General features: G+C 35.3%; 1 protein-coding gene across 10 annotated transcripts in view; it reads left to right on the top strand.

Moving 5' to 3' along the window:
* IQCH (IQ motif containing H) overlaps window positions 1-13,680 on the top strand; it is a 260,008-nt gene that overhangs the window by 49,007 nt on the left and 197,321 nt on the right. Inside the window, exons 5-6 of one of the 10 annotated variants that reach the window (XM_010363620.2) lie at window positions 5,748-5,864; window positions 8,263-8,661. The exons of the other annotated variants lie outside the window; for them this stretch is intronic. Coding sequence (XP_010361922.1) covers window positions 5,748-5,864; window positions 8,263-8,265 — 120 coding nt within the window. The 3' untranslated portion in view covers window positions 8,266-8,661. Of the gene's footprint in view, window positions 1-5,747; window positions 5,865-8,262; window positions 8,662-13,680 lie in introns of those variants that run through there. 10 annotated transcript variants of the gene reach the window in all.

Here is a 13,680-nt window from a genome sequence, read left to right as displayed (position 1 = left end):
CCAGCACTTTGGGAGTCCGAGGTGGGCGGATGATTTGAGGCCAGGAGTTCAAGACCAGCCTGGCCAACATGATGAAACCCTATCTCTACTGAAAAATACAAAATTAGCTGGGTGTGGTGGTGCATGCCTGTAATCTCAGCTATTTGGGAGACTGAGGCACAAGAATCACTTGAACCCGGGAGGCAGAGGTTGCAGTAAGCAGAGATTGTGCCACTGTACTCCAGGCTGGGTGACAGAGCAATAATCTGTCTCAAACAGCAACAACAGCAAACTAAAAATAAAGCTCTCATATGATCCAACAATCCCATTTCCAAAAGAAAGGAAATCAGTGTATCAAAAGAGATATCTGCACTCCCATGTTTATTGTAGCACTATTCCCACTAGCCAAGATTTGGAAGCAACCTAAGTGTCTGTCAACAGATGAATAGATAAAGAAAATGTGGCACTTACACACAATGGAATATATTCAGCCAAAAAAAAAAAAAAAATGAGATCCTGTCATTTGCAACAACATGGATAGAACTGGAGATCATTATGTTAAGTGAAATAAGCCAGGCATAGAAGGGCAGGATTCACATGTTCTCACTTATTTGTGGGAGCTAAAAATTAAAACAATTGAATTCACTGAGATAGAGAGTAGAAGGATGGTTACCAGAGGCTGGGGAGTGTACTGTGGGGCTTGGGGAGAAGTGGGGATAGTTAATGAGCACAAAAATATAGTTAAATAGAATGAATAAGATCTAGTATATCAAAAGAAGGTGACACTGGCTGGTCACTCTGTTATATTCAACAATAATTTATTGTACATATAAAAATAAAAGCGTGTAACTGGATTGTTTGTAATACAAAGAAAGGATAAATGCTTGAGGTGATAGCTGTTTATCCTGATGTAATTATTACTCATTATATGCTTGTATCAAAATAGCTCATATACCCCATAAATATATATACCTACTATGTATCCACAAAAATTAAAAATACATTTTAATGTCAATTATTTGTTGAAGAAACCAGGTCATTTGTCATATAGGTTCTTCTCACAGTCTGGATTTATCTGATTGCAATCCCGTGGTGCCATTTTACATGTTCCTCTGTCCCTAGTATCTCTTGTAAATTGGTAGTTTTATCTAGAAGCTTGATTGTATTCAGATTCTGTCTTTTTGGCAGGACTACTTTATATTGTACAATGGTGCTATACCCAGTGCCTGTGTATTTTCTTTTATAGCATATCAAGAGGCAATTTCTTTTTTTGTCTTTTAATAATATTAAGACTGATCGATGAGTCCAAGAATTATCAGCTGAATTTGTCTTTTATAAAATTCTCTGCAACTTTTCACTTAATGATATTAGCAACCATTGATATTTGCTTTAATACATTATTTCATTAGGAATTACAAAGTAGTGATTTTTAGAATTCTATCATTCCTTTGAATTTTTTTAGCCTCTGTGAGGAAGTTTTCTTTAGCAACTCTTTGGTGACTCTGAAAACCAGTTTTAATTACTTACTTTTTGCTTAATTACTTTTTTTATTTATCAATGTTTAGGTTAATTTATTGATTTTATCAACTAGGTTTTTGAGGGGAAGAGAATATTATTAAGAACTCATGGATTTTTATATGTTTGAAGTGTTTCAATCGATTGTAATCGTTATTTTGGGCCCAGTGGGAGCCTCTTTCACATTGGCTCCAGAATAGTACTTTATAATTTATAAGATACTTAACCGTACATTAGTCATTTGAACTTCACAAACAACCCTATGAAGCTGTTACTACCCAGTTTTACAAATGAGAAATCTGGATCACACAGCTCAAATCAGGACTTGACGTCTATTGTTCTTTGTATTACATGAGACAGTGATTGAAAGAATGAGCGTTAAAGGTGACTAAATTCTTTGTATTTTTCTTTTCTCTGCTTTTGAGACTAAACAGCAGCTGTCTTTAACCAGTGGGAATATGATATTAAGCAATATCCACTTTAGAAGACATTACTTGCAGCAAACACTGTTGATAATACTGTAACTTAGTAAATAGCCTCTCTCAACTTTTGTTTGTGAAGCATTTCAATTTTGATTACTCTGTGTGGGATCTACTGCTCAGATGTGTGTCATTTTATGGTCTACCCATGTCTGGGGAGCTGGCATTACACGCTGCCTAGTGTTTTTAATTCAGAAGTTCTTCTAAAAGAAACCTTAGCCTCCTATATTCCAACCCTAGTTTTAATAGCATAAGCTATTTCCTTCTTATATAGCTTTGTGGGCATAGTAATAAAATAAATACCACAAAATCACTGATGAGATGAAAATTGAGCTCCCTGCTTCTGTGCAGCCATGTAGGTAAAACAGTAATTGGCTCTGATAATAACTTTTGTTCTTACAAACCAAAGTCTAAATGAGAGTCACATTTGATATATCTGCTTGTAATTACCATCAAAAGGAGAGAATACAAAGTTTAGATTGTTTAGTGACTCAAGATAGATTACATAAATTGATATCTTTTCTTGACCAATTTACTAAAATTTTCTGAAATTATTTCTGATATTTATCTTACTGTTGATAAAAAATGATCATCTTCCAGAGCATACTTTCCTGCTTAATGGAATGATTAATTTTATTTTTGTTTTTGAAGTCTATAATTGATTTTCTTGAAAATCTTATTATTGGGTCTCATAATACAGCATATGTTTGTAAGTATTTTCCCATATATCACGATAGATGGTTTGTAAGACAAATTTAGGTTTTGAATGTATTTGGTAGTGAATTTCAGTGAAACATTTGTTATGTTAATTTTTTTTTTTTTTTTTTTTTTGTGAGACTGAGCCTCACTCTGTTGCCCAGGCTAGAGTGCAGGGCATGATCTCAACTCCCTGCAACCTCCACCTCCTGGGTTCAAGCAATTCTCATGCCTCAGCCTCTCAAGTAGCTGGGACTACAGGCGCCCGCCACCGTGCCCGGCTAATTTTTGTATTTTTGGCAGAAACGGGTTTCACCATGTTGGCCAGACTGGTCTCGAACTCCTGGCCTCAAATGATCCACCCACCTCGGCCTCCCAAAGTGCTGGGATTACAGGAATGAGCCACCATGCCCGTATGATTATGTTAATATTCTTTAAATATAGATGCCTTTTAAGTGTTTTTGAAAAGAGCAATTAAATCATGTGTGCTACATATTACTATTTTGGTATACACAAGCATTGGTACCAAATTAGTGAATATGAGAATATTAATATTTTTAAATTATCTTTTAACCTCAAATCATTGCTTTAGAACCCAACAATAAAGAATTGATAGTACATCTATCATTTCTGTTGGATTTCTATTTACATACTGATTTCTTTTCAGAAATAACTGTGTCTAGTACTACAGAATTTAACAATAAGCAGAACACTACAGGATTTTAAGGCCAGTTTTAACAGTGATTCTGTATTTGGCCATTTCCTCCCTATACCAGACCTATAACCACACAAACTTGATGGAGCATGATAAAACTAAGAAAACTGCTATGGCCCACTGAGCAAATAATCCCATAATTTAAAAGTTCTAACAGCTTAGATATGATAGATGAAGCTATTACCATCAATTCTGTATCCAGAATACACACATTTAAAAAATACCCTAATTACAAAAACCCAGATCCAGTCAATATAATACATATTAGCAATTTCCCAATCCTTGGTAGAATAGAAATTATTCTGAACGTTTAAGAAGGAAAATATTATGTTCAGGTATTAATTTCAATAGAAGAGGCAATCTGCTTCCATGCAAAAACCCTGGCGTAGTGCTGTGTTACCCACAGAAGAAAAGCCATTTATAATTAGGTATGACATTACTTTTGTGACCACGTGTATTTCAAGGAGAAGGAAATAGACATGCCTTGTTTGAATCCTGTATCCTTGCCCAGATTAAATAAAGTCGACAGTTGAGGGCAGTTATTTGGAGATTTGGTTTAAGAAATGCTATTGGTCGGGTACAGTGGCTCACACCTGTAATCCCAGCACTTTGGGAGGCTGAGGCAGGTGGATCATGAGGTCAGGAGTTCGAGACCAGCCTGATCAACATGGTGAAACCCTGTCCCTACTAAAAGTACAAAAATTAGCCAGGTGTGGTAGCTCGTACCTGTAATCACAGCTACTCAGGAGGCTGAGGCAGGAGAATCACATGAACCTGGGAGGCGGAGGTTGCAGTGAACCAAGATTGTGTCCCTGCACTACAGCCTGGGTGACAGAGCGAGACTCCGTCTCAAAACAACAACAACAACAACAACAACAACAACAAACATGCTATTAAAAAGTAAAAGGAAGATTTGGAATATCTGTTAAGAAAGACCTTACCTAGACGTATCTATGCTTATCTAGCATACATTCTGTAGATATTTTTGTAGCCTTCTTCTTCACTTTGACCTTAGGCACAGACCCTTTATGAATGCTTATGTCAAAGAAATAGCTGGATCATGAACAAATCTGTCTGATTCCTACAACCATTTTAACAACTGCGTCAGATCACCCTCAAAACTAAGACACTTAATTGAAAGGAAAACAGTTAAGTTGCTCACGGTACTTCTAACCTCCTTTTTAAAAAGTTACAAAGCCTACAAGCCTACATATTTTGACTCCATTTTTATGAAATGTCCAGAATAGATATACATCAGTAGAGACAGAAAGTAGATTACTGGTTGCCTGGAACTAGTGGGAGGAGGGAATGGGGAGCAATTGCTAATGGGTATGAGGTCTCATTTTGGAGTGATGCACATGTTCTGGAATTAGATAGTGGCGATGGTTGTAGGAATATACTGAAAACCACTGAATTGTACACTTTAAAGGGGTGAATTTTATGGTATATGCATTGTATTACAATTTTAAAAATCACAAAAAGACTAGAAATTATTAGTAATACCATATTCCCTACGTGCGAAATTATCTTTTAGCCTAAAATCATAGAATCCCAAAGCTCGGGCATGGTTCCTCAAGAGACCATCAAGTCTAACATGCATTTTGCAAATAAAGAAACTGACTTCCATAGAGGTGAAGTGACTTACCCAAGGTCACACAGAGCAGTCGAGAGGAGAGCTGGCACCTAGGGGTCCTGACAACTATCTAGTGCCCCTTCCCACCACCACTATGTGGCCCACTCTCGTGGTTTATTTTTAAGCATGTCAATGATAACTAATTTGAATTATTTAAAATGAGGAATAAGTGGTTCAAACAAGAGGCTTTTATTTTTTTCCTAATGAAAGCATAAATTATTCTTGCAGATAACAGAATCTCTGTGAAGGAGTAGATAAATTTGTTGTAAATTTACCAGGCCCAAATTGAGATTTACCTGTAAATGTCCCTAGAGGAAAGTGGCCACATTAACAGACCAAGGGAGCCCTCTGCCTGTGTATTTGTGGTATAGATTTCATTGGCAAAATCCTTGACCTGGAAAGCTAAAAATAAATTAAGACCAGGTATTCTATCTAGTCCTTTGCCCACCTTGGTTGGCTTCCAGCGTTATTTTTGAGAAAATGTGTCTGAGGATGTATTTGTGGGAGCAATGGGATACACGGAGGAAAACCTATAGAAAGTTCCTTTTCTGTGAATAAAAGGGACTGATTGATTAGCAGCCTAAATAAAAGATCCAAATATATTTTTTTCCAGTGAGAATTTCATTAAAATAATTATTTCCAAAGAACTTTAAACTCCTTTGAGGATATAAAATGTTAGTGAGCATTTTTGTTCATCCAGCATGAAAGTTTCATTGTTTCTTTGTTTCAGCGAAAGATAGGGTTGAATGTAAAAATCATGCAGGATCCTGAAAACATCCACCACAGAGCTGCTGTAAATGTGAACTATGGAATCAGTTTGCCATATATTAATCAGAGAAAAGCATGTGTAAGTAATGAGTTGGTTTAATGAGCTCTTATTTTTTAAGAAATAAAAGTCATTTATTAGTAGTGTAAGATGTAATGTAGATATTAAGTAAAGATTGTGATCCTTTTGTCTTTGGAATTTTTTGGAGATGGAGTGGCTCTCATTCTGTTTATAATTAGCAATGATTAAGAAAATGTAAGCCTATTTTAAAGACTCATTCTTTAATGAGTCTTTAAAAATGAGTCTTTAGCTCATTCAGATTTCTCTATTTTATTTGATATTCCTAAATAATCTAGTACCATAATTTTAATGAGGAAATAATTTACCAGCAAAAAGAATTAATAGAGAAGTTTTAAATATTGTATTTCTTTGATAGTAGGCTTAGCACTAGAAAAATCAAAATAAAACAACAGCACAGAATCCTCTTCACTTGTGTATACTCTCATAATGTACAAATATTTGAGAATATTATTCTAAAGCTGAAGTAAGCAGGGACTAATCCTTTATGTCAGCAAAATAATGAGAGGGAAAAAGAATCAAACGTAGATTTGCAGTAAGAGATCTCAGAGTTGATGCCTATTTTTGCCATTGACTAGATGCTACCTTGTCCTAAAGCAAGGATTGTACTCTTTCCATGTTGTGGAGTTTTCTTAGGAGAATTAAGAGTAGTGCTTCATTTTAACTGGGAAATTATTTAATTTGAGATCATTTCTAACACTGAAAACAATTACTGAGGTAACATCTCTATTTTTGTAAATACATTTTTAACCTTTGGCTTCTCTCAAAAGCTCTTAAATGTATGACTTGGTGAAATCAAAACTAAAAACAAGATTAATGTTAGAATTAAATTGCAAAGCCATTTCTAACTAGCTTAATAGTCTCTTAGATTAATCTTCCAAATTTCCTACATAGACATTTTCAACTGCCTACTTCATTCATGTAACCCTGAAATGTATTTTCAGTTTCTTTATATGTGCTTTATGTTATTCTAACAGGTTTGGTTTAAGAGCACTTTATCTTACAAATACTTTTATAGCCTAAGAAATAACCAGAAAGTTAGGTATTTTTATTCCTGCTGAAACTTTATTTAAAATGTCACTGTGAATAATGTGAAAGGGTTTTTATCTGCTTCCCATGAGCCCAAAGCTCTTGAAATACAAATATTATTTCTCTGGCAACACAGACAGAAGCAGATTTCTCTTTTGTTGTTGTTGGTTTTCCTCTTCAATCCTAGAATTAATATTGGCTTAGCTGGAGGAGTACTGAGGCTTTGTAGCCCGAGGCAACTGTTGTGTTTCATGCGAACTTTTTCTGATGAGTACTGGAGTTTTAAAAGGCATACCTCTAGATTTAAAAAGGATTATGCTTTGCTTTATGAATCTGAATGAAGATTCAGACTTAAGTAAATAGAGATTTCAAAATTATATCCAAAACTTGGGACAGATTCTTAGTCATTAATTATATAGTTTTCCAATTTCCAAATAGAATGAATGCCTTGGATGTTGTATCTATATACTTTGAGCAAAGAGAATTTGGGAAAACACTTTGCCTTTTATGACATATAGCTAATAGATGTTCATTTACTGTATTAAATCTCCTTTTTCCATCAAACTTGATGCCATAAAAATCCGCAGCAGAGCAACTTAAAATTGGATGTACATTATGTATATTTTTTTCAAACTGTCAGCCTTTTGATCAAATAGTTAGTTGACCTTATCATTTTGTGTTGATATAGTTGTATGGTAGTACTAACTGAAAAACAGTATTTTCATTTTGGATTTACAAAACAGAAGCATTGTGCAAAAAGCACTGTGAAAGAAGTTTGTTCAGGTATTTGGTTTTAAACAGTCATGTAAAGCATTTGGGGATAAATGCAGTTGTGATTTACCACTTATAAAAATCATTTCAAAAGCACTAACCCAAAGTAATGTGTCTAGCATTGTGATGTATAGTTAATTAGAAAGGCATCATCAAAGCTAATCATTTTAGAACTAAACACTCAAAGGGGATTATTATTTGGCTGCCGAGAGCCATGTGTTTCCTTACTTCTTATGAAACTTGATCAGCTTGTCAAAAGCCTGTAAATAACCTTAGACATTTTTGACAGAGCAAATGTGAATATGTAGCCAGTTTCCATTATTTGTTCCCAGAAGCTGGTATCTTCTCCATCTTATGAAGTGGTGTATTCCTCCTGATAATTAGAGGCTGATGCAGGATTTTAGTGCATTGAAAACACATATAACTCCTGCCACACACACATACTCATATTGCAAAACTATCTTGAAAATTTTATATCCTGTGACTCTGTTATATAAAATCAATTTACCAAAAACGTATTAAAAGTGAGACTCACTGGTGATTTTTTCAGTATCTTCAGTCTGCCAAATAGTAACAAACAGCCTTCTAACATTTTTTCTAGTAGGTCCTCAAAGGTATGTGGAAACAAGAAGAAATCCCTGGTACTGTTCACATTCCCTCACTGACATCTAGTTCCAGTTAGAGTTTATAGTATAACATTAAGAGATCTACAGAAAATTTGACTTTGATTTATTTCTTTTAAATAAAAAGTGTTTCTTAAAAGGCTTGAAACATGTATCTGTTAACATGAATTTTAAAAGAACGATTATGAATGCATAACAAAATAGCCAAACCAAACATTGCTTTGAATTGCTGCACAAATAACTCTGATTGTAACTGTTATGACCTAGAAAAGAATCATAAAAACATTTTTCTTTTTGGCAAGATATGAGTTGCTGTAGAATTATACCAGTTCTTTGGTCCCACTTTCCAAATAAATAAATATATAATGCAATGTAAACTTAGAATCTTTTATTTATTCATGAGGTTGAATTTAATACTATTATGATTTCTAGATTTTATGAGTCATATGTTATGCAGTGTTTTCCACTAACTTAGTTGGATAGCAACCACACTTCACAAATCATAGTTTCATTCTTTACTGTTTCACTTGGGGTGTACATAGTAATCTCTCTCTCATTGAAAGCATATTCATTTCTGAAATGATAAAGTAATAGAAAGTGAGGCAATTGTGTTAATGTCAAATGATTAGAAGAAGCACCAGAAGTAAGGAGTGGGGGCAGGGGGTGGGAGTGGAGAAAGAAGGGCGATTTCAGAACATGATTGTGTTTTAAGCCCATGCATATGGCCACAATTACAGTCACAACATAATTTGGCAACGGTAGCAGAATTAGATTTAAACAAATTGATGTTACACTGCAGTAATTCAGAATGAGCTTGTTGCATTTATAAACCATAACAAGAAGCAGAGTGAATTAATAAACCCCTCTTGTCACTAAAAATAAAAAAAGAGAATAATTGCTGAGATGGAGTTAACTTAACAGATGACTATAGTCAGCATCCTTTCAGGCTAGATATGGGAAAGTGAAGGTCACCCCCATCTCAGATGACAAACAGGGAACATTTTGTTGGTAAACAAATTAATCTTTTGAAAGGTCGCCATTTGTTTTAAGTTTTTATCCAGTTCTTGTCATCTGGAATCAGAGATTGACTGTCATTTCACCAGGCAGGGGTGCAGTTGAGGCAGACAAAGCTGCTTCCGTACGTATCAGCATTCCTTGACAAAACTCAGTGCCTGATTGTGATGCTATGGGCTGCTGGTTTACAGCTGTCTCCGGACAAGAGTGGAGGCCCACCCCTGAATTCCAATAAGATGGGCCTGCATGTTCCGCCTGCTGTAAGCTGGCCCTCTGCCCACAAGTAAAATGTATTGTAGTTCAAGCCAGCAATTATCTCTTTTACTTCCTTCTGTGCTGCTTCTGTTCTCTTTTTCCAAAAACAGATGTGGGTATTCACTCAAGTTCTGCATCTATTCTTTCTCACACCTGCTAGGGCAGAATTTTGACAGAGGTAGAGTTTGAGGGAGCCAGCAGACAACAATCAGATGCAATTTCTTTGAGAGTAGTTTAAAAAGAAAACGTTGATTTTTCAGGAAATGTGGAGTCAGCATCTTGGTCCCCCTCCCTTTTCCCAGGAGCATTTGGTAAATTAAATTAGTTGAACAAAAGGAAATAGCTTTAAAGACATTCTGAAATGCCATATCCTATTTATGACATACAATCATTACCCAAGGACTGTGGTGGCATGCACAACATCCCACTCCCACCATTTAAAGAGAGCTTTCTCTTCAGGTTGCTTAGATAAAGAGTTTTCAACAAAGGAATGACTTTTCATGTCCTTCCTGATTCACAGCCTACAAAATGTATTCCACCAATATGGCAGTGATGGTGGTTGTGGTGGTGGAGGTGGTAGTATATTGCCTTTGTATGTTGTTGCTATTTAAAATTTCAATTCTGCATTGGTTTGGAGTGATGGGAAAGCTGAGGAAAGCGATGGAATGTTGGCTGGTGGATGGCTGTCTCACTAAAGCCCATTGCTCTGGGGGCAGGGAGAGGCAATGAGAGGCTATAGCCTTGTCAGATAACATTCATAAAAAAAATCTAACAGTAGTGAGTTCTTTTAATTTCTTTACAGTGGTATGTTTCTTGAGCTTCTCTGCCAAGATCCTGCATGCATTCCCAAACCAACCCCATGCTGAACTGAAACCACTTTTTAGCTCTCAGAATAGTGATTCTGGGTCAGACTGCCTGGTGTGAATCCTTACTAGACTGGGATCTCCCAGAAACAGTCTCCCTTTCCTCATGTAAAATGTCCATAATAAATGTATCTATCTCATAAGATTGTATTGAGTTTTTAATGAGATAATTCAAAACACTTAACAAAGGTCTTGGTAAAAAGAAGTGTTCTGAAAAATATTAGTTATTACTATTGGCGAGTCTCATATATTGTATTGTGCCATTGTTTTATACTGTCGTTTAAAACATATTATTGTAGGGTTCCAGGGAGGGAACCAGAATATTGCTGAGGTCTCCTCCAGGGATACTATTTAATATTTTACATGATTATACTTTCTTTGCCTACACAGATATGAGGACAGGGACCTTGTTGTCTGTTCTGTTTGTCTGTTTTTCAAATCCTCCCCTGCACCAAGCACTGTTTTACACATAATAGGTACTAAGGACAGGACTGATGTGTCCCCTCCTCTGTCTAGTCTCTGCTCTGAAGCTATATAGACTGATGTTGAGTTTTGAAGTGAAGTAATGATTTTGCTGGCTCCTAGTAGGCCTAGTTGCACAGGATACCCCCTCCATGGGCCATCTGATAAGATTTACCTAGTGAAATGCCAGTACTATTGGACTCTTGTTGCAGCCTTGCCACTAACTAGTGTTTCCAAGAGCAGGTTACTCTGTCTCACTCATTCTCATTTTTCTGTTTTATGAATGGGGGGAAGCAAGATGGAGAGGCAGTCTGGTGTGCTGGGAGGGCTTGGAGCTGAGTGGGTCAGAGTTTGGGTCCTGTCTGCTATTTTGCAGTTACTGAACCCTAGGTAAGCAAATTACATTTCAGATCCTGAGTTCCCCGTTTTGTCAAGTCAGGATAATGATGCCTACTAGATAAGGGTGCTATGGAGAATACAGAATATATATATATATATATATATATTTTTTTTTTTTTTTTTTTTTTTTGAGACGGAGTCTTGCTCTGCCACCCAGGCTGGAGTGCAGTGGCCGGATCTCAGCTCACTGCAAGCTCCGCCTCCCGGGTTTACGCCATTCTCCTGCCTCAGCCTCCTGAGTAGCTGGGACTACAGGCGCCCGCCACCTCGCCCGGCTAGTTTTTTGTATTTTTAAGTAGAGACGGGGTTTCACCGTATTAGCCAGGATGGTCTCGATCTCCTGATCTCGTGATCCTCCCATCTTGGCCTCCCAAAGTGCTGGGATTACAGGCTTGAGCCACCGCGCCCGGCCGAATACAGATAATATATTAACATTGCTGGCACATAATGGGTACCTAATAAGGTTCTTACCTTCCTGAGAAATGAATTAGTATTAAAAAATCTCTCATTTCCTTCTTCACACTTATGCTTTTAGAAAAGAATCTGATTTGGCTCTTTTTACATCCTAGTATAAGTGAGTAGTAGGATTTAATGTTCATTTTCAAATTGTTAGAGAACTCCAGTGAGTTTCAGAGTGGTTCTCAGCATTTAATTTGTATTTCATTTTTAATGATAAATATTTAAGCATTTTAAGTATAATAAAGAACAGTACCTACATATTTCAATTGATGCCAAATTTTAATGCATTCGATCATTTGATCGTCAGTGGGTTAATTTGTACTTTCAGGCTTACTCTGAGTGTATGTGTGTACATTTGAATTTCCCATAAAGGTGTTTTTTATTAGATAGGGTGTAACTTTGTACTAGTCATATTTTGAAATTCAGATCTGCTCATATACAGTCCTATAATAATCATACAAATAAATAAGCAAAGATTAAATAAGCTAATATGTGTGAAGGTCGTAAAGCAGTGCCTGATTCCTGGTAATCATTCAATAAACATTAATTGGTACTAGTATTAGAACACATATGTACTACTATCAATTAAAAGCCAGGCAAGTTCTCTGATGCATACTTTTGGCACAGCATAATAGTCAACTGTACAGTTACAATAATATAGCCACATCATGATAATATAGCATCACAGATTGTTTCACTGCTCGATTTAAGTTTGGGTTGGTTCTTACATGATTTGAAATGAGCTATATAGTCTTTGACAGTGCAAGGTTGCAATGTTACTCTGTTTACAACTGCAGATAAAAGTCAACAATGAAGCATAATGTCAAAATTTGGACTCAACATGCAAAACAAAATTAGATTTCTTTGAAACTCAGAGACTGTCTGAAAGAGAAGGGTGGTGAGATACCTGAAAAGAAATTTAAATGGAATATGATAGAACATCCTAAAATGTTACATGACACATTTGAAAAATATTTTTGGTAATTTAGCCCTTTAATTATAGTAGCATTTATTAAGTTTGCTGGACACATTGTTTTATGTATACTGTCTTATTTAACACATTGTTTTATGTAGACTATCTTATTTAACCCTTACATCTCTAAGCAGGTGCCATGTTTATAACCATTTTATAGATAAGAAAACTGAGACTAAGATTAAGCTACTTGCCTGAGGTTGTACAGTAAGCAAGCGGAGTCAGGATTCAAATTAATTATGGAATCTATTTGTCAAATATCCCCCAATTGACTACTTACCAACTGATCCTTAATTATCAAGGAATGTAAGCAATTGGTAGACATTGTTAGTGACTCTGTTTTGAAACAAAAAATTTCTACTATTTTAAAGTTTCTGGATCATTTTAATTGAACTAAATTCTGAGATTATAACTGCCATAACAAATTGTTAGCTATTTGAAATTGCTTATTTGTTCACATCTGGATTTTCTACATCTTGTGCAGGCAAAATAAAATATATAAATACATTGTATTCTGTGATAGGTGTAAGACTGTAGTTATTTATAACTCTTGATTTCATAATTTGTCTTCATCAAAACAGCCTCATTGTTTCCAGTGTTGGTTTTTATTGCTATAACCAGAAATATATAATATAAATACAAACATAATAAATATATAATATAAATATTTATATAATAAATATATCATGTCAGCACATACTATATTTAAGTAATAATTATTATTCATATAAGTACATAATACTATATGCAATTATGTTATTTATATATGTTTTGACATACACAATTATACTAAATTCTTATAAAATTTGCATTTACTTATGTATCAACATTCTATTTAAGGTTGCAATTGAAAAACTTGTTCTACTGCTGAAAATAAATTTGCAAATCTTTGGCATCAAGTATTACCTCTCCCATGGATATTTATTTTTTAACAAGAGCAAATCCGCTACTTAATTAAAACAAAGGAGTTA

This window comes from Rhinopithecus roxellana, chromosome 5 (genome assembly GCF_007565055.1).
Source record: "Rhinopithecus roxellana isolate Shanxi Qingling chromosome 5, ASM756505v1, whole genome shotgun sequence".
NCBI lineage: Eukaryota > Metazoa > Chordata > Mammalia > Primates > Cercopithecidae > Rhinopithecus > Rhinopithecus roxellana.
Note: the sequence above shows the minus strand (reverse complement) of the source record. Positions and strands in the feature narration are given on the sequence as shown.